Raw genomic sequence first — 23726 nt, 5'->3', positions numbered from 1 at the left:
AAACCCTTTTGAGTCTGGGAGCAAAGGTAGAGACTTTCCCTCAAGATCTGATGGTGGAGGCTGGCCGGCTTCCTAAGCTTAAGTCAAGGCAGAGGCTGGGACCTTGTCTGGGTCCGAGTGCGAGGTCATAACCGAAGACAACGCCCCCTGCCCTTAAGAGATACTGAGGGCGAAGGCCAAGCCCCTTCTGTGGTTGGTCTGACAGAGGAGACCAGAGAAGCTGCAGAGCCGGTGGGCGGCCTCTGTGTGGGCGGGGTGGAGCGAACCATTAGCTTCGTTCGCCAGGGGAGCCCTGCAGGCCGTACTATCATCAGCGTGGGGGGTGGGAGTGCCGCGTGCAGTTCCTGAGGTGGGCGCAGGGGGTGCAGAACAAGGTGCACTCGCAGACCCGGCATTCACCCCACCTTCCAACCTGAGCGCGTGCCTCCGGGAGCCGCCCCCGCCTTAAAATCCACCCTTTACTCCCACCTCATCGCTGGTCCAGCCCTCGCGTCCCGTGCGGCGCTAGGGCCGGCGCGCGCCACCTCCGGGATCCGGGGTCGCAACTCGCATTCCACGCCGCGCGCCACTAGCTCCAGGTGACATCATCCCCCTGCCGGGCTCCGCCTCCCGCCCCAGCCGCCGCACGCCGCACGCTTATTGGCCGACGCGCCTCGAGCCCCGCCTTCCGCTCTCCGCCCGCGCGACCCCTCCCAGTCCGTGCGGAGGCGGGGTTTAGCCACCGGCCGGCTCCGACGACGCCTCCCATTGGCCACTCAGAGCCGTCTGTCAGTCTCCTGTTAAAGGGGCCACAACCGCACGGGAGCTGGTGGGGGGGGGGAGGGAGGAGGAATTTTTTTTGGGGGGGAGGTGGGATTTGGGGGGCGCTGGTGGGCACCCCTGGATCTGGCGGCTGCGGCCTCGCGGGGGGAGACTGAACGGTGATAGGGGCAGGGGGTTATTTTAGGGGGTAGAGGGCTGTGAGACCGTGAGGGGGAGGGGGGGTCCCCAGCGCCCAAGCCGGAGCCAGAGACGCGGAGCCCGCGCGAGCGGCGGAGACAGGGCTCCGGAGCCACAGATCCGGGCCCCGGCCGCCGCCAGGGGCCCCGCCCGGTCCCCCCACCCCACCCCACGTCCCTCCTGCAGCCCAGCTCCGCCCGCAGCCGCCGCGGACCAGGTAGGTAAGAGCCCGGCCCAGCCAGCTTGGCAGCGCCCACCCCGGGGACCCCTCGCCGAGCCTTCCTCGCTTTCCCGAGATCCTGGACTCCCTTCTTTATCCCCGGGGGCTCCGGAGCCCAGATTTCACAGCCCAACCCCAGAGACTCAGGCGTGCCCCTCCCGGCTCTCAGAGTCCCCAACCGAACCCTAGAATCCCAGGCGTACTGCTGCCTTGCGCCTCGTCCAGGGCCCAGGAGCCTGGATTTCCCAGTTCAGCTCCGGCAGCCCCCTCTGGACCTACATCCTCCTCCTCGGCCCAGCCCGGAGCTCCTAATACCTGCCGTGGCCGTGTCAGACCCCCAGCTAGGGCCAGCTGCCCCCCGTCGGGTGTGCATAGTCGCCTATTCGTGCACCCGGTGTGCCCATCTCCAGCCTCCGGCTTGAACAGCCAGCCTCGTCCCTCGGTCCAGGCCGGCTCGGCAGCCGCCCTGGACACAGGCCCGCTCCGGAGCTGTCCATGGTCAGCGCACTCGGCAGCTTCACCTCCCCCACCTCCCGCGGCCGCTGCCGCCGGGGAGGGGGCGCCTGCGGCGCGGGGAATACCCCCCGCCGCGCCTTTGACCCGGAGATACCCGGGCCCTTTCCGACCTGGGCGCCTGGGCCTCAGGGTTCCGCTGGTGAGACTCTGGCCAGTGCTCAGTACCCCAGGTTTCTGGGATCCCAGCTGCTTCTCGAGGAGTCAGGGCTTCCGAATGTTCCTGCCTGGTCCACCCTAGGGATCTTAGCATCCAGGGATCCAGTTCCCACCTGGCTCTGGAAGCCCTGTCAGTGCTCACTCCGTCTGGCTGAGGCCCCAACTGGTAACCCCCACCTGCTCAGGACCTGGGAATCCAGTTTCCCAGCTTTCACCCCCTTTAGAGACCCAGCTCAACAGTCCCCTGTGCCCCCGAGACAAATATACCCAGCCTCCTGGCGTCTCAACATCTGCCTGCTTAGGGATTCAGGCACCATGACTCTCTTGGAATGTAATTCTTAATGCAATTCTCTGGCTTCTGCCCACCTTCCCTCTTGCAGACCTAGATGCTTTGTCCCTGGTCCTGCATCCCCTCAGGGACCCAGGAGTTCAGACCCCGGCTTCTGTATTACCCACCAAAGATGCTGCAACCCTCATTCCCAACAAGGACTCAGGCTCCCAGCTTCCATCCCTTGTCCTTTATCTCCACAACGATTCAGGAGTCCAGCCCCCCACCAACTATCTAGCCCATTAGCTCTTGCTCTTAGGATTCCAGGTCCCCCCAGCCTTACAACCCCCATCAACTTGACATCTCTAGTGGCCTTAACAACTAACAACATGCCTCATCCCCATATCATCTCAGGCACTGGGCTCTCTGGGAGCTGTCTTCTCTTTTTCTCTACTCTGTTCCCTGAGACCTACCTTCTTGACATGTTTCCAGCACCCTATCATGATGTTTCTATGTCATGATGTTCCATCCTCTGAGTACACCTTCTCAAGATGATGGGCCAAACATACACCCCTTCCTCTAGATGTATTCTGTGACCTAGGTTCATTAGATGATCTAGAACCTACCCACTATCTTCCATATTCCCAGTTAAACTGTGCCCTTACATGCTCTAGAATCCTTCTAAATCTTAGAGCACTCTCAGCCAATATCTCTGTTCTGTTTGCACCCACGGTATATTCTCAATTCTAGGTTAAATACTAAATTCTAGGCATGTGTTTCCCCAGGGGAATTTAAACGTCTTGATAATGCCCCAAACCAAATTCTGATCCCACCTCCTCCTCACACATGTTCCAAATTTTTAGAAACTAGCACTTGCTTATTCTCTGCTAAATTTTATTTTAGGTGTGTTCTAGGTTCCAGCCACATCCTTGGCATTGTTCTAGATTCTGTTATCTTCCCAGGGGCATTCTATATTCTAGAATATGTGTGTTCCAATTATGTGCTCTAGCCTTTCTCCACATTCTGCTATCAGTTTTAAAATGTACTTTCCTATTTTAGGTCTACCCAGTTCTACAGTCTTAAATCTAAAAGATTCTTCCTGAAGTGTTGTGCATCTTCCTTTTTCAGGTACTAGGTTCTAGGCTCATCCATTCCCACCTTTTCGGTCCATCTTTTCCCTAATGTGACCTTCGTTTAGAACTTATCTCCTGGAGGATTGTGGGCTTCCTCCTCCATCTGTCACTTTAGCATTCTAAGCATGCTCTAGGCTCATCTCCTCTTTTGGAGTCTTCAGCTAGAAATGTCCTCATTTCCAGAACATCTCTCCCCCCCTTCCTTTGCCAGCTCAGTCCTTATGCCAGTGAATTCTCAATTCCCAGCATGCTTCTGAATCTTCCCCCAGGCACTTCTAAGTTCCAGGCAAACTCCTTGCTACTTTCTAGGGTTTCCCCCCCACCTCCAGGGCATGTTCTGAATTCTAGAGCCTATTTTCTGCCTTCTGTCTATCATCTAGACACATGATAACACCAAGAGTGTGACCCCTGATACAGTCTTTGTTATACCTGTATTCTTGGTAGGTTCTGAGTTCTAGGTGTTTCCTGACTAGGTTTATTTATGCAATACATTAGGTATGTTCTTAGATATCATTATGTTCCCCTCTGTGTTTGAGGTTCTTGGGTGACCCAGACCATTCTTTAATTTATTGGATTGCTTAGTTCGGTTCCAGACCTGGGTTCTAGAATATGACCCTCTACTTGGCCCTATGTGATGATTTTATCCCAAGCACACTGTACATGTGGAAACATATATTCTTTCTGCAGTCTGTACTGTATTCATACCAGTGACTTTCTAGATTCTACACCCAGCTATGCTAAATTTTATTTCCTTCTCAGTTAATTTGAAGTTTGATGTTCTCTGGAACATCCAGTGTTGCATTTCCACATAAGTTCTGGACTTTAGATGCTGTGTTGGTTTTGACCTGTCTTCTTATAAATATTGTCTCTGAATACTGGCATGCAGGTGTCTAGATTCCCAGGTGCACCTCTTCAAAGACTCAAGGGTACAGGCATCTTGCTATCTTCACTCCCACATTCCAGGACCCTCCATCCCTTCTTCTTCTCATTGGAATCCAAGACCCCAGTTCCATGTTTTGGACATAGTCTGCACATTGGGTGGGGCTGGGAATTATCCACTGTCAGAACAGGTTATGCCGATGCCTGGAGGGAGAGAAGGAAAGGAAGGAACAGAGTGAAAGTCCCTCCTGCTTTCGACCAGGCCAGCTGGACCCGTCTGACCTGATGTGTGTGGAAGGAGTGGCTCAGCAGACTTCCCTTCATCTCCGCCTACAGCTCATGCACCCAGATCCTGCGTCCTGGGGGCCTGAACTCCTTGGTTCTGGGGCAAGAGGGGTCTGAAGGCTGAGATTTCTGGGTCCAAGGTTGGAGGTTGAAAGCTCAGATTCTTGTGTCCCTGTCTGACCTCAGGATTGGGGCAGAGGCGGCTGGAGGCTCAGACTCCTGGGTCTAGGGGAGAGAAGGGAATTGGGGACTCAGCCTCCTGTGACCTGAGGTAGGAGGGAGCTGGATCTTGGGACTCCTGGGTTGTGGGAGATGGCTAGCAAGTGGAGTAGTTTTTAGATAGAGCTGGGGTCCAGATATCTGGGAAGTTGTGGGCAGGATTTGGGCTGCAGAGGTGAGGACCATCCCTGTGACCGTGTACTTGTACCACTGATAGTGGCCCCAGTTCTTCGACCTCCTGAAGGCATGGTTCTTAGCCAGGCTTATCCTCTTACTCACACAGTGGGTTAAGGTGTATTCCCAGCAGGGTCAGAATAGGTAGACACTGGTTTTCCCACATTGACTCAGGCGATGGGTCACCTGGCTTCGGTTCTCCTCACTAGGCTGGTCTTAGATTTGCTGCCAGTGCCTGATGGAGTCTGGCCTCGGTTTCCCCAAATGCTCTCACCCAGGTAGCTAGCCCTGATTTCCCAGGAGCAATGGGCTTCAGTTGATCCCGTGACATGATCAGAATGGATGGGCTATAGTTTCATCTGTAGAATGCCTGGGTCGCCCCACCTCGGTTTCCACTATCCCAGAGGCCGTGCCTCAGTTTCTCTGCCAGTGCCTCGACGAGTCCGTTCTCTGTTCCCTGCCCCCTCCCCGCTCCCGCAGGCCAGCACCGCCGCCATGATGTGCGAGGTGATGCCCACCATCAGCGAGGATGGCCGGCGGGGCTCGGCGCTGGGCCCGGACGAGGCGGGCGGCGAGCTGGAGCGCCTTATGGTCACGATGCTCACGGAGCGCGAGCGCCTGCTGGAGACGCTGCGCGAGGCGCAGGACGGGCTGGCTACGGCGCAGTTGCGGCTGCGCGAGCTGGGCCACGAGAAGGACTCGCTGCAGCGCCAGCTCAGCATCGCTCTGCCCCAGGTCTGGGCGGAACCGGGGCGGGGCCTGCGGGAGGCGGGACCTCGACCACCGAAGGCGCGGAGGGGGCGGTCCGGAAGGGGCGGGACTTGGCTCTTGGGAGGGAGGAGTGCATTGCGGGGGGTGTGGCTTGCAGGTGATGGGCGGGGCCTGGGCCGCTGGAAGGGGCGGGATTTCGCGAGGAGGGGCGGGGCCATCAAACCCAGTCCTGTCTAACGAGGGACATCGGGAAAGGATTGACCCGATTGTCCGGATCCTGCTCACATCTGGACAGGAGTTTGCGGCTCTGACGAAAGAGCTGAACTTATGTCGGGAGCAGCTACTGGAGCGGGAGGAAGAGATCGCGGAGCTGAAGGCGGAGCGGAACAACACAAGGGTGAGGGCTGTGGGGGCGGGGCGTAGGTGGGGTGGGCAGGACCACGGGGTGCGGCAGCCTGACCCATCTTCTTTACCCATCTTGCCTTCCTGTTTTCTCTTCCCTACTCCCACTTCCTGGCTGGTCTTCTCTGGTCGCCTCTTTCCTTCACATCTCCTTCCTTCTCTCCATATTTTTTCTTTTCCTACACCTCGTTCCTTGACCATGCCCCTACCTCTGATATCCCTCTCTCTTTTCCTGACCTCTCTCCTTACTCCTTTGCTTGACTCCACCACTTCCTCCATGTGCCCGCCCCACCTGTCTGAACCACCCTTGTCCTCGACGCTGCCTCTCTTCCCTTGCCTCTGTTCCTTGGCCCGATGACCTAACCCTGTAGCTTCTCCTTGAACACCTGGAATGCCTGGTGTCCAGGCACGAGAGGTCACTGCGCATGACCGTGGTAAAGCGCCAGGCCCAGTCCCCGGGTGGAGTCTCTTCCGAGGTGGAGGTGCTCAAGGCTCTAAAATCCCTCTTCGAGCACCACAAGGCCCTGGATGAGAAGGTATGAGAATCAGAAAAGCCTGGATGCCTAAGCCTGTGGCTGGCTGGAGCTGTCCTGGATAGGAGAGATTCTGGCTGTGGTTGATTGGGGATGTCCTAAGTGGGAAGAATGTTGACTGAGATTGATTGGGACAGGCTACTCAGACTGGGACCTGCCTGGTTAATAATAGGAAAATGAATTTCGGTGGGGAGCTACCAGTGGGTAAGGATGCCTTTGTAACTCCTTGGAGTTGCACATCTATTATAGGTGGAGGAATGCTAATGTTGCCCTATCAGGCCCTTCCAGGGGTGTTTGGCCTCATAGTCGACTGTCCTAGATTAGGTGTGATCTCCATCTCACTCTACCCTGTCCCCATCCCCAGGTCCGGGAGCGGTTGCGGATGGCGCTGGAGCGGGTGGCGGTGCTAGAGGAGGAGTTGGAGCTGAGCAATCAGGAGGTGGGGGCGTGGCTAAGAAGGAGGAGGGACCAGGGAGCTGATTGGGTGGGTTGGGGCTAAGAGAAAGAGCTGATTATGGAGGAAGTGGTTCTTTGGGGAATATTGGGGCTCTAGAGGACACCAACGCAAGAAGGCTAGGGGGAAGAGTAAGGGTGAATTCCTTCATGCCGGGCAGCTAAAGAGAGATAAAATGAAAGCACAGGGTTTAAGAATAGACTGTGCGATGGGGTGGCCCCGACAAGACCACTGGGATGTAGAGTTGGGGGCTCTAGGACTCCCTCTGTCCTGATCTCCGTTTCCCTTTCCCAGACCCTGAGCCTTCGAGAACAGCTGTCTAGGCGCCGGTCGGGGCTGGAGGAGCCCGGCAAGGATGGGGACGGGCAGGTGAGAGGTGGAAGGCTTTCCCTCCCCTTGCTCTTCAAGAATCCCCATCCCTGTGACCTCCACTCAGCCCCTGACTTTGTGATGGCCCTTTTAATGTTTGGTATGAGCCTCACTACCTCTGTGACATCTGAAGTCCTAAGACCCTTAGTGGCCTTTGACCTCTAATTCAAGTCAACTAGCTAACTCCTGTGACCTCCAGGACTGATCTTTAAACCTCCCCCCTCCCCCCAGTCAACTGTCTCCTGTATTCTCTCTATGTCTGTGTTTCCCACTCTGGGTTCTGTCCTTTCTTGTCTCACTGTTCCCACTCCAGCCCCTTGCCAATGGCCTTGGTCCTGGCGGGGATTCGAACCGGCGCACAGCTGAGCTGGAGGAGGCCCTGGAGCGGCAGCGTGCGGAGGTGTGCCAGCTGCGGGAGCGCCTGGCGGTGTTGTGCCGCCAGATGAGCCAGCTGGAGGAGGAGCTGGGCACCGCCCACCGCGAGCTGGGTAAGGCCGAGGAAGCTAACGCCAAGCTCCAGCGCGACCTCAAGGAGGTGAGGCCGGAGCCCCTGGTGGGCTGCCCTCTGTCCCTCCCTCTCCCTAGCCTTCCCCGGTCCCCCTTTGCCCAAAGTCACAGAGCTAATGAATGGTGGAACCTGGATTTGGTCCACGAGCAGTTGACTCTCCTCTCTGAGCCTTAGTTTGCTCACCTGTAGAATGGGACTTATGACTCTTGCCAGAGAGTTGGTATATGACACATACATGGTAGGCGGTCAATAACTGGGGCGGGCAAGGAAGGGCAAAGGGAGAGGGAGGAGCAGGCTCCCCACTGAGCAGAGAGCCCTACACATGGCTCCATCCCAGTACCCCAATATCAGGACCTTCGCAGAATGCAGATGCTTACCCAACTGAGCCATCCAGGCATCTCACTCTTGTACTTCTAAATTGAGTTCCTTTGTCTGCATTTCTTTTTCTTTCTTTTTTTTTTTTTTAAATATTTTATTTATTTTTTCATGAGAGAGAGAGGCAGAGACACAGGCAGAGGGAGAAGCAGGCTCCATGCAGGGAGCCTGACTTGGGACTCGATTCCAGGTCTCTAGGATCACACCCTGTCCCGAAGGCAGCGCTAAACTGCTGAGCCACCCCGGCTGCCCCCTTTGTCTGCATTTCACCACATTCTGGCTTAGGCCCCTTGGTCCTAACTCCTATGCTTCTGGGACTGCTGGGAAATGTAGAGTATGGATTCTGGAAGTCACTGGATGAGAAAGAAGAGCAAGCACTTTGTTTTTCATCATCCTTTGGGACTTTCACCTCAGATTTTTTTTTTAAAGATTTTATTTATTTATTCATGAGAGACAGAGAGAGAGAGAGGCAGAGACACAGGCAGAGGTAGAAGCAGGCTCCACATGGGGAGCCTGATGTGGGACTCAATCCTGGGACTCCAGGATCATGCCCTGGGTGGAAGGCAGGTGCTAAACCGCTGAACCACCCAGGGATCCCCTCACCTCAGATTTTAAGCGTGGATGGTTCTGGGGCCTGTTGGGAAGAAGTGTAGTCTCACCTCACAGGCTCCCAGACAGAAGTCCATCTTCCATGAAACCCTGGAGCCCTGTCTTAGATTTTCTTTTTTTTTTTTTTTTAAACTTTTTATTTATTTATTCATAGAGACACAGACAGAGAGAGAGGCAGAGACACAGGCAGAGGAAGAAGCAGGCTCCATACAGGGAGCCCGACGTGGGACTCGATCCCAAGTCCCTGGGATCAGGCCCTGGGCTGGAGGAGGTGCTAAACCCGCTGAGCCACCAGGGCTGCCCTGTCTTAGATTTTCTGAGCCTGTGCTACCTTGGGGCTCTTGGGAGATGTTGCCTCCCACGTGGAAGGGACTTTTGTTTTTCATGAGACCCTAGAGCACTTGCTCTGTGATTCTAAGCCTGGGCTGTGCTAGAAGTTGCTGAAAGATCTAAGGCCTGGATTTTTTTAAAAATATTTATTTATTTATTTATTTATTTATTTATTTATTTATTTATTTATTTCCTTCTCCTTAAATTAGTTTAAGAGATAGAATTTAGTGATTCATCAGTTGCATATAACTGGATTTTTTTTCGTAAAGGTGATTTGTTATTATTTTTAAGTAAACTCTACCCCCAAGTTGGGGCTTGAACTCATGATCCCAAGATCTAGAGTCGCATACTGTACGGACTAGGCCAGCCAGGGGCCCCTAAGGCCTGGATTTTTGAAGGAAGAGGGCCAGGGAGAATGGAAACTTTCCATCCCATGGGCTTTAGGTCATCCATAAGGGGAGGGTCTAAGACAGATGTCCTAGAGGCTTATGGGAGGTGTGGTACTACCATTTTTAACTCTGGGGTTGTCGGGGTCCTGAGGTTCGCTATTTCTGGGAGTTCTTGGCAGGTGTGGTTGGGCCATTCTGACTCCCACATAGTCGGAGACTTCATTTCCCAGGATACCCTGGGGTACCTGATCTGGGATTCTAAGCCTACGTACCCCCGGGGCTTACTGGGAGCTATAGTCCACGTGACTTTTTGCCACCTCTGCAGGCGCTTGCGCAGCGGGAGGATATGGAGGAGCGAATCACGACCCTGGAGAAGCGCTACCTCAGTGCCCAGCGTGAGGCCACGTCGCTGCACGATGCCAATGACAAGCTGGAGAATGAGTTGGCCAGCAAGGAGTCGCTGTACCGGCAGGTGGGGGCACGGCCAGGAAGGTGACGTGGGGGCAAGGCCACGGCCTGTGTTACCTAACTCCTCTCATTCCTGGTCCACCCCGCGGCCCCATCTTTGTCCTCCCCCCAATCCCCCAGAGTGAAGAGAAGAGCCGTCAGCTGGCAGAGTGGTTGGATGACGCCAAGCAGAAGCTGCAGCAGACGCTGCAGAAGGCAGAGACCTTGCCCGAGATTGAGGCACAATTGGCCCAGCGCGTGGCAGCGCTCAACAAAGTGAGGAGAGGCCCGGGGCGGGAGTGTGGGGGTATGGGGTATAGGGATGAGGCCAGGCCTTCAGTCTGGAGGGGTAGGACACTTGTAGCTGTGATGCTGGGGACAGTGGGGGGTGGGGGTTGGGGGTGTGGCGAAGGTCTAGGAAAGTGGGAGAACTTGGAATGGGGGCAGGGCCCGGAGGCTGTTGGACGCGTTTACTAGTCTGGACTGACAGGATGGCCTAGAACGCAAAAGAAGGAACAGATCCTGAGGATGGGATGGGGCGGTAATCCTAGTGCAGGGTCTGTAGCCTCTTGGCCAAGGAGCCTGGAGCCCGGGGGTGGGGCTTGAACCTTGGAAGAGGCGGGGTCTGAGCCTCACTGGGTCCTAGTGTGGCAAAGTCACCTGCTCTGGCTTCTGTCCACTAGGCTGAGGAACGTCATGGGAATTTTGAGGAGCGACTTCGGCAGCTGGAGGCCCAGTTGGAGGAGAAAAACCAAGAACTGCAGCGGGTGAGGGGGGAGGACGGTGGCAGAGGGGGTGGGGCTTTGAAGCCACCCGGGCAGGAGCTTTTAGATGAGGGGGTGAAGTTGGGGGGCGTACTCTGGGCAAGGTGGGCTTGAGTATTCCTGTCCTGCTGTCCTTTGGGTAGGCCCGGCAGCGGGAGAAGATGAACGATGACCACAATAAGCGGCTGTCGGAGACAGTGGACAAATTGCTGAGCGAGTCCAATGAACGGTTACAGCTGCACCTCAAGGAGCGCATGGGGGCGCTGGAGGAGAAGGTGTGCCCCAACCCAGGATGTCAGCAAACTGGAATCCTAGACCACCTCTTGCCAGGATCCCGGGGCCCCAGACCTTTCCCCAGACTGTTAGTTGAGATCTCAAATCTGGGCATCTGGAATTCGAAGTCAACACACTTACCTAGTCTGTTGCTGGGGCCATTCTTTCACCTGGTCTAAACACTCTAAGAGCTGAATTCTGGGGGCACCCACACCCTGCCTGAGTTCTTGCCTTTTCCCCAAGCCCCTGATCCTTTGGACCCTCACACTTTGAAGATTATTTATTTATTTATGAGAGTACAAGCAGAAGGAGGGGCAGAGGGGGAGGAAGAGGGAGAGAATCTTCAGATTCTGCAGACTCCCTGCTGAGCTCAGAGCCCCAGGGAGGGGTGGGGGCTTGATTTCATAACCCTGAGATCATGACCCCAGCCTAAACCAAGAACCGGATGCTCAATGGACTGAGCCACCTAGACACCCCTGGACCTTCCAACTTTGAATCTTTGTGCTGGATTCTGGGGCTCCCAGGCATTCCCCTCCCCAGATGCATCTTTGACCCCACAAGCCCCCTCCTCACTCCCCACCCCTTGTATCCTCCAGCTCACCAACCATACCCACCTCATTCCCCTGGGGTTGCCTTCAGCCAGTCTCTGGATGCTTCCAGCCCCAGGACGTGCCCATTCCAGGCACCACCCCTCATTGCACCCCTGTCTTCCCCAGAATTCACTGAGTGAGGAGATTGCCAATATGAAGAAGCTTCAGGATGAACTGCTACTCAACAAGGTAAAGAGAGGTCTGGAGAAGAGGGAGTGGGGAGCTAGGACCAGGGACATGGAGCAGGCATTGCTGGGGATGCAGTCAGCCAGGCTGGGAGGGGATGTTGCTTAGGGACAGGGCATATTCTGACCTGACACCTCCAACTTCCTCCCACCAGGAGCAGCTCTTGGCAGAGATGGAGCGGATGCAGATGGAGATTGATCAGCTGCGGGGGAGGCCACCATCCTCCTACTCCAGGTGACAGTAATCCTAATGCCTCACCTCTGCCCACAGGAACTACCTTAGCCAAGCTCATCCTTTTTGATCTCCAGGTCTTCCACACCCCCACTCCCTGTCCTCCAAAGGCTTCCACTGATTCCTGTTATTTTGGACACCTGACTTCATGCCCTCTGACCTCGACCTCTGACTTCAGATTCCTCTTCTAATCCTCTGACCCCATACCTCTCTTCCCTTTTCCTGACCCCTTGGTCTCCGACTGCTACCCTCTCCATGCCCACAGGTCTCTCCCTGGCAGTGCCCTGGAGCTCCGTTACTCCCAGGCACCTACATTACCTTCTGGTGCCCACTTGGACCCCTATGGGGCTGGCAGTGGCCGGGCAGGCAAGAGAGGCCGCTGGTCAGGGGTCAAGGACGAGCCCTCCAAGGTCAGCAGCCACTTTTGGGGCCCTGGACTGAGCAGGGGATGGGTGGGCAACAGTAGAAGTAGAATTTAATATGTGGGGCTCTCTAGAAGGGGGCTGGGATGAGAAACAGGGTCTCCTGGACCCATGTTGTCTTTTTTTCCTCCCGTAACTCCATCATCCCCACTTGCTTGATGTCTCTTTGTGCGGATATCCTGCTCTCTGGTAAGAACCTTAGTGGAATGATGAGGTGGGGAGAGGGTGGTGTCTGGGGGATGGGCCCTATGTAGAATCCTAGAATGGGGGTGCAAGGTAAAGAAAGGAAGTGGTTTGGGTCAAGGGAAATGGTAGAATCAGGAGATGGGGTAGAGGTCCTGGATGGGGCATTTGGTCAAGGAAAGGGACTTGTCAAGAGGCAAGGCTTGGCTGGGAAAAGTGTGTGGGCTGGATCACGTGGTGAGGCCACTCATTGTCAGGGGACATGGGAAGGCTCATGGAGGGTGGACAAGGTCAGTAGAGGTGAGGTAGGCCCCAGCACCTCCCTTGACCCCCGCACCTCCCTTGACCCCCACCCACCTGATATCCTTTGTCCCCATACAGAGACAGGAGTGGGAGCGGTCAGCCCCCACGGGGTCCATGCCACCCCCATTCCCTGGGGAGCTGGATGGCTCAGATGAGGAGGAGGCCGAGGGGATGTTTGGGGCTGAGCTGCTCTCCCCCAGCGGACAGGCTGATGTGCAGACGCTGGCCATCATGCTTCAGGAGCAGCTGGAAGCCATCAACAAGGAGATCAAGTGAGTGCTGGCCCATTCCTCCTCCACCTTGCCTGAGCTGACCTCATAGCCCCTCTTGCTTTGGAGACTGATCTGAAGGCCTGAGCGCATCTCCTCTCTTACTATCCTCAAGGAACTCCCCCAGCCTAACACTCCCTCTGGTAACTAGGAATCCCTCAGGATACACCCAGAAGTCTCTGTGCTTGCTTGCTTTCTATCTATTCCCTATCCAGTATTCACAATTTCCCAATACACCGAAGACTGCATTCTCAAATACCAAAGTTCTCAAGCCAGTACACCAGGAATCCTCCAGTACACCATGGATGTATGGCTTCTCACAGCTAGTACCCAGAGTCTCCCAGTACCCCAAGAATCTCAATCCTAAACACCAAGAGTCTCACCCTAATACTTCAAGAACCCCAATTCAAGAGACCAAGAATTTCTACTTAATATAATAAGAATCCTTAATATATTATGAATCCCCCATTGACATAAAGTCTATCCTGATTTCCCAGAAATTTCCCTATTTGGCATTCTTTAACAACAAACTCTCCATGGGCCCCAGCAAATATGCCAACATGACCACTACTTTCCATCCAAAGTCATTCTGAGTTGAGGCATTGATTCACATGCCAAATGTCTCCATGAACTTCCCAGATCCTCAGTTGACCTCAGAGTCCCTGATCTCACCCTGATCTTATTATGATCTTGCTTTTCTGTCCTTGAAATTTGACCTTTCCCATAGCGATCTTTTTTATGATTTTATAGAACTATGTGGTTATCATCATGGAAGCCTTGATGCAGACCCTGATCTTCCTGTTGTCTCTCATCCTTCCATGACCTCTTGGGCCTGTTATGACCCTTTGACACCCCTTGAACCTGTGAGGCCATGATGAATCCACCAATACCTTCTAACCTCATTATGCTTCCCCCAGAATCCTTTTTGCTCCACTGAGCCTTCCTGGCCCTTTGGGATCCCCAGACTCTATCCCCCATGGCTTGCCTGTGCTCTCTCACACAGTCTCCCCCTTTTTTCCTCCTTAGGCTTATCCAAGAGGAGAAGGAGACAACAGAACAAAGGGCAGAGGAGCTGGAGAGCCGGGTGTCTGGCTCTGGCCTAGACTCACTGGGCCGCTACCGTAGTAGCTGCTCACTGCCCCCCTCCCTCACTACCTCTACCCTTGCCAGCCCCTCCCCTCCCAGCTCTGGCCACTCAACGCCCCGTCTGGCTCCCCCTAGCCCTGCCCGTGAGGGCACCGACAAAGCTGTGAGTGTTCTGGAGTCTCCTTATTTTGGTGGGGTGGCCAGGGGGAGTTCGGAGACAGGGATCCCCAACCAACAGCAACAGTAACTCTTCATACCAGTGATTTTCAAAAGCAATCTTAGCTTTCCCTAGAAGTTCCAACTTAAAGGCATAAGGGAGGCCAAGCCACTGGTTTGATGAACCCTAATTTGTGTTTTAGTAAGGTCGGATCTGCTTTTACATGTTTTATGCACTAAATTTCTTCATAGGGTGGTTTTTTTTGTTTGTTTTGTTTTGTTGTTGTTGTTTTTTTTTTTAAGGTTTCTGTGAGTAAAGATTTGAGAGCTAATATTAGATCCTCAGAATTGATCTTTGAGGAGGAATAAGACATATTAATCCATTTTATTGCCTTGGACTCAGTGTTTTGGCTTCCAGAATGTGTAACTCATTCGCTTTCCTTAAGTCTGAGCAGATCCCACTCCTGACACCAGAAGCTAGGCTACATAAAACTGGCTGGTCAAGCTCATTGCCTTTATGTTTCTGCAACACCCCCTACCTAGTCTAGGCTACTTTCAGAAATGGTACCCCAGACCAGGGGCATCCTAGCCATCTCCTAGTAGACATCTCAACTAATGAAGACACCCCAACATGACCCCTCCAATTCATTTTAGCATCTCTGCCTTTCTGTCCCCAGAATCATGTCCCCAAGGAGGAAGCTGGGGCTCCACGAGGAGAGGGGCCTGCCATTCCAGGAGACACTCCACCTCCTACTCCCCGCTCTGCCCGCCTTGAGAGAATGACACAGGCCTTGGCACTCCAGGCAGGATCCCTGGAAGATGGGGGGACTTCACGGGGAAGGTCAGCACGGGCAGTGGATGGGATGGGGAGGGGCTTGCTTGGGAGGATGTGTCAGGGAATGGTCAAGGACTTGGGGGAAGAGGAGGTATCCCAGATGGGGCTGCCCTCACTTCGTCCTGTTCACCCAGTGAAGGCACCCCAGATTCCCTGCACAAAGCCCCCAAGAAGAAGAGCATCAAGTCATCCATAGGCCGTCTCTTTGGCAAGAAGGAGAAGGGGCGAATGGGACCACCAGGCCGGGACAGCTCTTCTCTGGGTGAGTACCCTGATGCCAACCCTATCTCCCTTCCTCTCTTCCTTCTTTTTCCCAAATTCAGTTGACAGTCATCTGAGTCTTCATCCATTTGGTAATTCATAGGCTGTGAAGGGGGCAGGACTCGATAGAGATAGGGGGATAGAAAAGGGACCCTTGAAAAGGGCACTCTGTGAAAAGGGCACTCTGAGGCCTGCCCAGATGACCAGAGGAGGGGAACTAAATAAATGTTGTTATTTTGTTTACCTATTTTTTAAAAATATTTTATTTATTTATTCATGAGAGACACAGAGAGAGAGGCAGAGACACAGGAAGAGGGAGGAGAAGCAGGCTCCATGCAGAGAGCCTGATGTGGGACTTGATCCCAGGACTCCAGAATCACACCCTGAGCCAAAGGCGGACGCTCAACTCCTGAACCACTCAGGCATCCCCGTTTACCTATTCATTTTATTTTTAAAGATTTTACTTATTTATTCATGAGAGATATACACAGAGAGGCAGAGACTTAGGTAGAGGGAGAAGGAAGCTCCCTGCTGGGAGCCTGATGCAGGACTTGATCCCAGGACCCCGGGATCATGACCTGAGCCAAAGGCAGATGCCCAACCACTGAGCCACCTAGGTGCCCCCTATTTTTTAAATAGAGAAAGAGAGCGGACCACCTAAAGGCAGGGCATATGGTGTGCTAGAGCTTGCTGGTACTGGCTTGTGGAAGTCTATAGTTAAGTATTTATGAGTTTTGTGAGCTGCTTGACATTACATTGGTAGCCTGGAATTGGTGGGATTCTTCACACCATGAACATTGGCAAACACTACAAATCAGAGGATACTCTCTCCCTCCTGGCGAGCCAGTTGTTAAATATTTACCAGTATACGATTGTCATCTTACAGAGGCTAACCCAGTGAATCCATCCCTATTTTGGGGATGTCTCCATTTGGGAGGTGAAATTTGTTCCTATGTGGTTTTATCACTCCCTTTGTGTCGCCTCATTCACTACTCTCTTGAAGCGTCTGCTTCTCTGGCCTCCTCAGCAACCCCCACATCAAAGGGTCTCCTTCCTACTTGAGAGCCTCCAAATTCTGGCCCCTCTCTACCTTCAGCAGGAACACCCTCCGACGAGACATTGGCCACGGACCCTCTGGGGCTAGCCAAGCTGACAGGCCCAGGAGACAAGGACCGAAGGAACAAGAGGAAGTGAGTGTGTATAGGGAGGAGGGGGGTGGGCGATGGGAAGACCACTCGCAGAGATTCTTTTTTTTTTTTTTTAACCTTCTTCCAAGTTTTCTACCTTCATAAAAACTGCTTTGGGTACTCCCTTTGGCAGCACATATACTAACATTGGAATGATACAGAGAAGATTAGCATGTCCTCTGTGCAACGATGCCATGCAAATTCCTGAAGTGTTCCACTGAAAAACAAAACATGTTTTGGAGGGGGTGTGTGGTAAAGGGGCCCATCCCGGAGGGCTGGGTGTCTCTACCTTTGAGAGCTCCTGCCCTAGGCCTCTGTCCCCAGGCACGAACTTCTGGAAGAGGCCTGCCGCCAGGGCCTGCCCTTTGCTGCTTGGGATGGGCCTACCGTGGTCTCCTGGCTGGAGGTACTGGGGCCCAGAAATGCTTGGACTCTTGATCCCTAACTCCTGTGAGAGCCCCACTACTAGGTGGCCACCCCGGGCCACCCAGCATCATCCTGGCCCAGATGGGGGTGGTTGAGGGGGGTGAGAGGTCAGCCTTTCTGTTGATCTTTTAAACAGCTTTCTTTCCCTGTCCTCCCATCCTCCCACCCCTGCCATTCTGGTCATGCCTACTTTGGTCCTGCTGGCCTGTTGTTTCTCCCTTACTGTATGGGATTCTCTGTGTCTCTTGTTTTGCCTCTCTTCCCATGTCTGTGTTTTTGTCATTCCTCATGTCTCTTCCCACGTTTCTGGGTCTCCCTATGTCTCTCCCCCAATGTCTTTTGCTTCTTTCTCTCCCCACATCTTTCTCATTTCTGTCTCTCCCCCTCCCTCTCTCTCCTGTGACTCTGACTCTCCCCCTTTTATTCCATGTGTCTCTCTTGGACTCCCTCTTGTCTGTTTGCCTTGCCCCATCTTGGTTGCTTTTCACCGCTAACTTTCCTACCTCTCTGTCTCCCTCCTGTCTCTCCACTTTCTCCTCCGACATTGTCTCTGTCTCTGTGTATGTCTCTTCCTTCCCTCTCCCCGCCTCCCTCCCTCTGTGCAGCTGTGGGTAGGCATGCCTGCATGGTATGTGGCCGCCTGCCGGGCCAACGTCAAGAGCGGTGCCATCATGGCCAACCTGTCAGACACGGAGATCCAGCGGGAGATTGGCATCAGCAACCCGCTGCACCGGCTCAAACTACGCCTCGCCATCCAGGAGATGGTCTCACTCACCTCGCCCTCAGCGCCCGCCTCCTCCCGCACGGTGAGCATCCGGATGCCAATGGCAACCCTGGCCACTTTAGGGCCCTGCCTCTTGCCCTCAAACTAGCCAATCCTGGGCTCGCTTACCCCAGCTCTGTCTCGCAGATCCTCTTCCCTCAGTGTCTCGCCTAGATTATCTCAGAGGCATTGGAGGAGAGTAGGGGTGGAGGTCCCTTCTCAGGTCTCCCTGCCTCCTCTCTACCTCAGTCTGTCTTAGGACCCCAATGGGGAGAAAAAATCCAAATTCATGTGGTTCCTTATAAAGCCTTTGATGAGGGGGCTCCTTTTCTTCCCCCAACACACCCCGCTCTGCCCCTACTCTGGTTCTTAGCTAGTGCAGCTCCCTTTCCTCAGAACACTACTTGCCCCATCTCTAAATTAGTGACTAAATTAGTCATTCGCCCCATCACCCCAGCACATGAACACCTAATTTTTCCCCCAGGAGTGTTTACGGCCTTCTAATATTTTATCCTTTTGTTCCCCGCCGAAACTTCTGTGTGCCATGCCCAATTCAGCACTTGTTAACTCCTTGCCCTACTTGCTTTTTGCATTTGTATACCTGAGGCCCTCAAATATAATTTGTGGAGATCATTAGTGGTTAGCCTGAAAAATTACTTCATCAGGGCATCTTTTCTTCTTAAATTTTTATTTATTTGACACGCAGAGAGAGAGCACACAAGCAGGGAGAGTGGCAGGCAAAGGGAGAGGGATGTGGGGCTGTATCCCAGGACCCTGAGATCATGACCTGAGCGGAAGGCAGAGGCTTAACCAACTAAACCATCCAGGTGCTCTATTATCAGGGCATATTCTAACAATAAGAACATTCTTCTTGAACAACGCAACCACTGTGCCCTTTTATCTAAGAATGTTACTATTATTGTCAATTTCATCCATTCAGTCTATTTTTCAAATTTCCCCTGGTGTGTCCCAGACCCTACAACTGTGCCTGGCACTCATGAGGAGCTACATAAGTGTTTGAATCAATGTATGAAGTCCTAACTCGTGGGGTCGTTGGGAGCAGGTGCTCAGTAAATGTGAACACACCCCCTCCCCCCAAACTTTTGTCCCACAGCTGTATCTGTCACCTTATTCTGAACCTTCACTCTGTACCTACATCCGTGTGAAGTCAGAGAGGTGATGTTGTGCCCAGGGCCACACAGCAAAATACCCAGCAGGGCTCCAAATCAAACCTGAACTTGCCCGACCCCCAAAGCCCATGTTTTTTTTTTTTTTTTTTTTGCCTGGTACACAGCAGGTGCTCAATAAATGATCATTCGTTTTCTCTTTCACTGCCTCGTCCAGAGCAGTGACTGGCCTTTCTGAGGCAGAAAGCAGAATATATAAATGGACCTGGCCTGGGCCTCTAAGGAACACCACCTTCTTCCGCTCCCCTATCCAAAAGCCCTCTTAACCTCCTTAACACCTCTTGCCCCTCAGTCCACAGGAAACGTGTGGATGACACACGAGGAGATGGAGTCCCTCACGGCCACAACCAAGCCTGTGAGTGACCCCTACCGGCGGCCTTGGGGGTGGCACTAACTCTCCCTCGGGAGGGGTGGGGGGGCGAATCTCTGGATGTTCGTCCGTCTGTTCGTCTCTCCTGCCCTCCTCCGCCTGCCCCTTAACCCACCCCTTCTCTCCCCTTTTCCCACTAACGGGTCAGGAGACCAAGGAGATCAGCTGGGAGCAGGTAGGGGGCGCGGGGCGGGGCGTGGGCGCATGAACAGGCTGTGCACGCTGCATGCACGCCCCTCCTTCCCCAGGCCCCGCCCCCACCCTCGCCGGAGCGTTCCATCATCACCGCGGGAGGCGCTGCGTGGAGCGGGGCTCCGGACTGTCTCATTGTGGCTTGGTGGGGGTCGGCGGAAGAGCCCGGACTATTCCATTGTTAGCGTGGGGGCATGGGCCATTCCATTATCGTGGGTTGCGGGGGTTCCAGGGGCTGTTCCACTGCTGTAACTAGAGGGAGACCTTTTCTCTATATTGAGGGGGAGTGGGACTGTTCCAGTGTGCTGAGGCAAAGCGGGGAGGCATTTTGAGGAGGGGCAGCAGGTCAGGCTGAGAAGTTGGGGGGAAGGAGGAGCTACACTTTTTTCTCAGGAAGGGAGAGGCATGAACTCCCCCCAGGTAGCGAACTAGCAGTGGACTGGGGTCTTCGTTTCTAGCAAGGGGGGGGGGGGGGTGTTTCCTTATGCTAAAGGGAGTGAAGGACTTTGGGCTGACCCAGAATATTGTCCTGGGTCAATACTGTCCAGATACAGCAATTAGATTAGTATTTTTGGATAGGGCAAAAGTGATGGCTGGATCCATTATCGTTTGTTGTGGGGGAGAGCTACGCTGGAAGAATCCGGTGTCCTGACTTGGGGGAGTAGTGATGTTGGACCGATCCATTGTTCTGAGTTAGGACAATGCTAGGCTAGTGCTTCTCACACCTTACTGTTCAGGTAACCTGAGGATCTGGTGAGAATGCAGATTCTGATTCAGTGCCTGGGGTGGGGTCTGAGATTCCACAGTTCCAGCAGGTGTACAGGTGATGGCTATGCTGCAGGTCCAAGGACCACACTTTGAGCAGACAAGGGTGTATGCTGTTATGAAGGAGTAGGAGACAGCTGGACTGGTCCATTGTCCTGAGCAGAGATTGACCATTGTCCTAATGCAGGGTGGAAATAGAACAACCTTGGGTCAGGGGGTTGGAGTGTACCCTTTCATACATACATGGGAAGGGGTCAGAGGGCCTGACCCCTCCCCCACCTGCCCATGGCCCCAGATCCTGGCATATGGTGACATGAACCACGAGTGGGTGGGAAACGACTGGCTGCCCAGCCTGGGGCTGCCCCAATACCGCAGCTACTTCATGGAGTCGCTGGTGGATGCCCGCATGTTAGATCATCTTAACAAGAAGGAGCTCCGGGGCCAACTCAAGATGGTGGACAGCTTCCACAGGTGGGGGCTGCCTGGCCAATGGGGACAGTCCAAGGGGAAGCCTCACTCCTAGAGAGTCTTTGGCCAATGGGACTGGTGATGGGAAAGTCCTCGGACTATCTTTGGTCCTTTAGCCTGGATTCTCAGGAAATCCTGAAATTCTGTGCCCCTTCCAACCAATAAGATGGTCCATCAGGAAAAGTCCAAATCCTCAGACAGCTTGGCTAGTTGACCCCATACCCTGTCCAGGTTAACCAATAGGAACTGCCTGTTGAAAATACCCCAAGTCCTGGGAAGGTCAGCATTCCCTAAAACTGACCCAGTGGAACAACTCCCCGACCTTTCCCAGAAGACCACAGCCAATGGGGAGGGAAGCAGCAACAGCCATTGGAGTTGTGAAGATTCATCTGTGACCCCACTTTCCCCTACTGCTCAGGGTGAGTCTGCATTATGGGATCATGTGCCTGAAACGGCTCAATTATGACCGGAAGGACTTGGAGCGGAGGCGGGAAGAGAGTCAGACCCAAATCCGAGGTGAGTAGGAGTGTAAGAGTCCCCTGGGGAGCCAGGTGGAGGAGTTTGGAGCAGGTGGGGAGGGGGTAGGATTGGGGCGCGGAGCAAAGGTCCTTTGCGAGGGGCGTGGAGCAATCACAGGGGGCGGAACCACCACAGGGGGCGTGGCCAGGTTAGAGGATTGGGAGGTGCCGTGTGGGCTGCATTGAACCGGCTGGCAGCTGAGAAGCCCTTCTGTCCCAGACGTGATGGTGTGGTCCAATGAGCGGGTCATGGGTTGGGTGTCCGGGCTGGGACTGAAGGAATTCGCCACGAACCTCACGGAGAGCGGGGTGCACGGGGCGCTGCTCGCCCTGGACGAGACCTTCGACTACTCCGATCTGGCCTTGCTCCTGCAGATCCCCACGCAGAATGCGCAGGTGAGCCGCCGCTTGGCCCGGGGCTACTGGGCAACCCCACCTCGCAGACTGCGCGCTACCACCCTTCCACCTCTCGTCCCCAGGCCCGGCAGCTCCTGGAGAAGGAATTCAGTAACCTCATCTCCTTGGGCACAGACAGGAGGCTGGACGAGGTGGGCGCAGCGGCAGCCCTGGAGGCTCAGCTCCTAGCGGCTCCTGTAGGGTGCCGAAGCGCGGCGGCGTGACTTTGCCAGCTGGAGGCGGTTGGGGGCGGGACCAGGACGGGGGCGGGGCTAAAGGGGGAGATGCAGCCCGACAGGGGTGGAGCCAGAGGAAGCGGCTGAGTCAGAACCCCGCCCTAGTCCCTCACTGTCCTCCTGGCCCCTATACCTAGGACAGCGCCAAGTCGTTCAGCCGCTCCCCATCCTGGCGGAAGATGTTCCGAGAGAAGGACCTTCGAGGCGTAACCCCCGACTCAGCTGAGATGTTACCCCCCAACTTTCGTTCGGCCGCAGCAGGGGCCCTGGGCTCTCCGGGGCTCCCTCTTCGCAAGCTGCAGCCCGAAGGTGGGCGGCTCCCAACTATGACAGCACCCCCACTTTCTTGGGGTTGGAAAAGGACCAACCCTACTTTCCGGAAGCCCCCCTCCGGGTTCTGAATTGGCCTAGTCCTTTCTCCCCGCTCATGACAAATGGGTTGCTCAGTATCCCAACTCCCTCCTTCGGGTGTGGAATGGAGTGGTCCCGCAACCCCTTTCCAAAGTGGGGAATGAGTTCGCCCACTGCCACTTGGGGCACCTTAGATGTTTCCCAGGCTGCGGGAGAGGGAGGGAGACCGGCGTGGAGCCTGGCGTTCTCTATCATTTCGGGAGGAGAGAATCCAAGAGAGGACGCTTGGGGTTGAGGATCAGAGAAACCTTGCTGTGTGTGTGTGTGTGTGACACACGCGCGCACTTACTAAACCACTGCTCGCCCCCCCTCTAGGCCAGACTTCTGGGAGTTCTCGGGCAGACGGCGTTTCGGTCCGGACCTATTCCTGCTAGTGTAGGCCTCCAGGTGAGGACTGTGCGGGGCAATCTCGGGGGTCCAGGGCGGCACAGTGGATCTTCACTGCCCCACGTACTGCCCCGGCGTCAATGCAGGTGACCTCACTCGGACAGAAGAATCTTCCAGAGGCTGGGCTGTTCCCCCTTCTGCCCAGAGTATGGTCTCGCCGGGGAGCGCGGGCGGGGGAACTCGCGCCGCGGACTGGACCATCTGTACAGACGAGCGGGGAGTGCGCGTCCCCGCCTCACAAAAGGACTGGGCCTGGACCAAACCACACGAACTGGACTGAGAGGGGGAACGAAGAGGGCAGGAAGAAATCCCGCCCCAAACTTCCGCCTCCCTTTTCTCTACTTTGTAATTTATTGATCAGTTTCCGATGGGAGATGGGTGCCCTTTCCCCGCGGGAAGGGAGCGGGGCTTCCCTCCCGGGCCGCATGCTAGGAGAGGCTGCCCGCTCCCCTTTCTTCTCCCCAGTCGCGGGGCCCAAGTCTTCCTTCTTCGTCCGAAAGGAGGGGAGGGGGGACTCGCTGCTACAAGCCTCGCCCCACGTGCCACTCATCCCCGCCCCGCCGCCGCATCAGGTCGCCGGTGCCTGGGGTCAGCTGCGGGCGGACCCCTCTTCCTCCCCAGTGTCTCGTGTCCCCGGGGCCTCTCCGCCCCCCCCGTGCTGTGGCCGTGTCCGTGCCCCGGGGACAGGGGGTGCAGAACTGCGCTCCCGGTTCCCCTCCGGCTCCGGGGTTTGCATGGGAGAATCCTCTTTCCACGATGCCACTGGGCGACGTGGCGTGGGGGGAGGGAGGACGGTGGGGGAGCCCTCGCCCGAGACTCTTGGTCGGCCTCCCTGCCCCAGGCGTCACTCAGTGATCACGGGTAAAGAGAACTGTTTCAAAAAGCTCCCGTGTTGACTGATTTATTTGTCAGGACCTCCAGAAACCGACCTCCTGGAGAACCCAG

At 55.0% G+C, this 23726-nt stretch overlaps 1 protein-coding gene and 1 non-coding gene across 5 annotated transcripts; both read left to right on the top strand.

The window, feature by feature from the left end:
* Positions 1-971: 971 nt before the first annotated feature.
* Positions 972-23664, top strand: PPFIA3 (PPFI scaffold protein A3). Of its 4 annotated transcripts, none has more exons than XM_077845826.1 (30): positions 973-1156; positions 5270-5524; positions 5796-5897; positions 6274-6438; positions 6800-6874; positions 7184-7258; positions 7572-7793; positions 9795-9941; positions 10058-10192; positions 10600-10683; positions 10824-10955; positions 11670-11732; positions 11884-11963; positions 12226-12370; positions 12953-13140; positions 14164-14386; positions 15057-15220; positions 15349-15476; positions 16575-16665; positions 16987-17068; positions 17694-17894; positions 19331-19393; positions 19557-19583; positions 20661-20836; positions 21252-21349; positions 21572-21747; positions 21831-21899; positions 22121-22292; positions 22710-22781; positions 22868-23664. In XM_077845826.1, exons 2-29 carry the CDS (start codon positions 5285-5287, stop codon positions 22766-22768), a joined length of 3582 nt encoding a protein of 1193 aa, XP_077701952.1. In that variant the 5' UTR covers positions 973-1156; positions 5270-5284; the 3' UTR covers positions 22769-22781; positions 22868-23664. The 4 variants fall into 4 exon arrangements, with proteins under 4 accessions (XP_077701959.1, XP_077701952.1, XP_077701958.1 ...); XM_077845835.1 differs by having other exon boundaries at positions 976-1156; positions 16572-16665; XM_077845833.1 differs by lacking the exon at positions 19557-19583 and having other exon boundaries at positions 972-1156.
* On the top strand, positions 16780-16886 carry LOC144289237 (U6 spliceosomal RNA). The gene has a single exon (XR_013357228.1). It is a non-coding gene; the product is annotated as a U6 spliceosomal RNA (small nuclear RNA).
* Positions 23665-23726: the final 62 nt, after the last annotated feature.

The sequence above is a fragment of the Canis aureus genome, chromosome 1 (genome assembly GCF_053574225.1).
Source record: "Canis aureus isolate CA01 chromosome 1, VMU_Caureus_v.1.0, whole genome shotgun sequence".
Classification (NCBI taxonomy): domain Eukaryota; kingdom Metazoa; phylum Chordata; class Mammalia; order Carnivora; family Canidae; genus Canis; species Canis aureus.
This window is presented reverse-complemented; position numbering and strand designations above follow the sequence as displayed.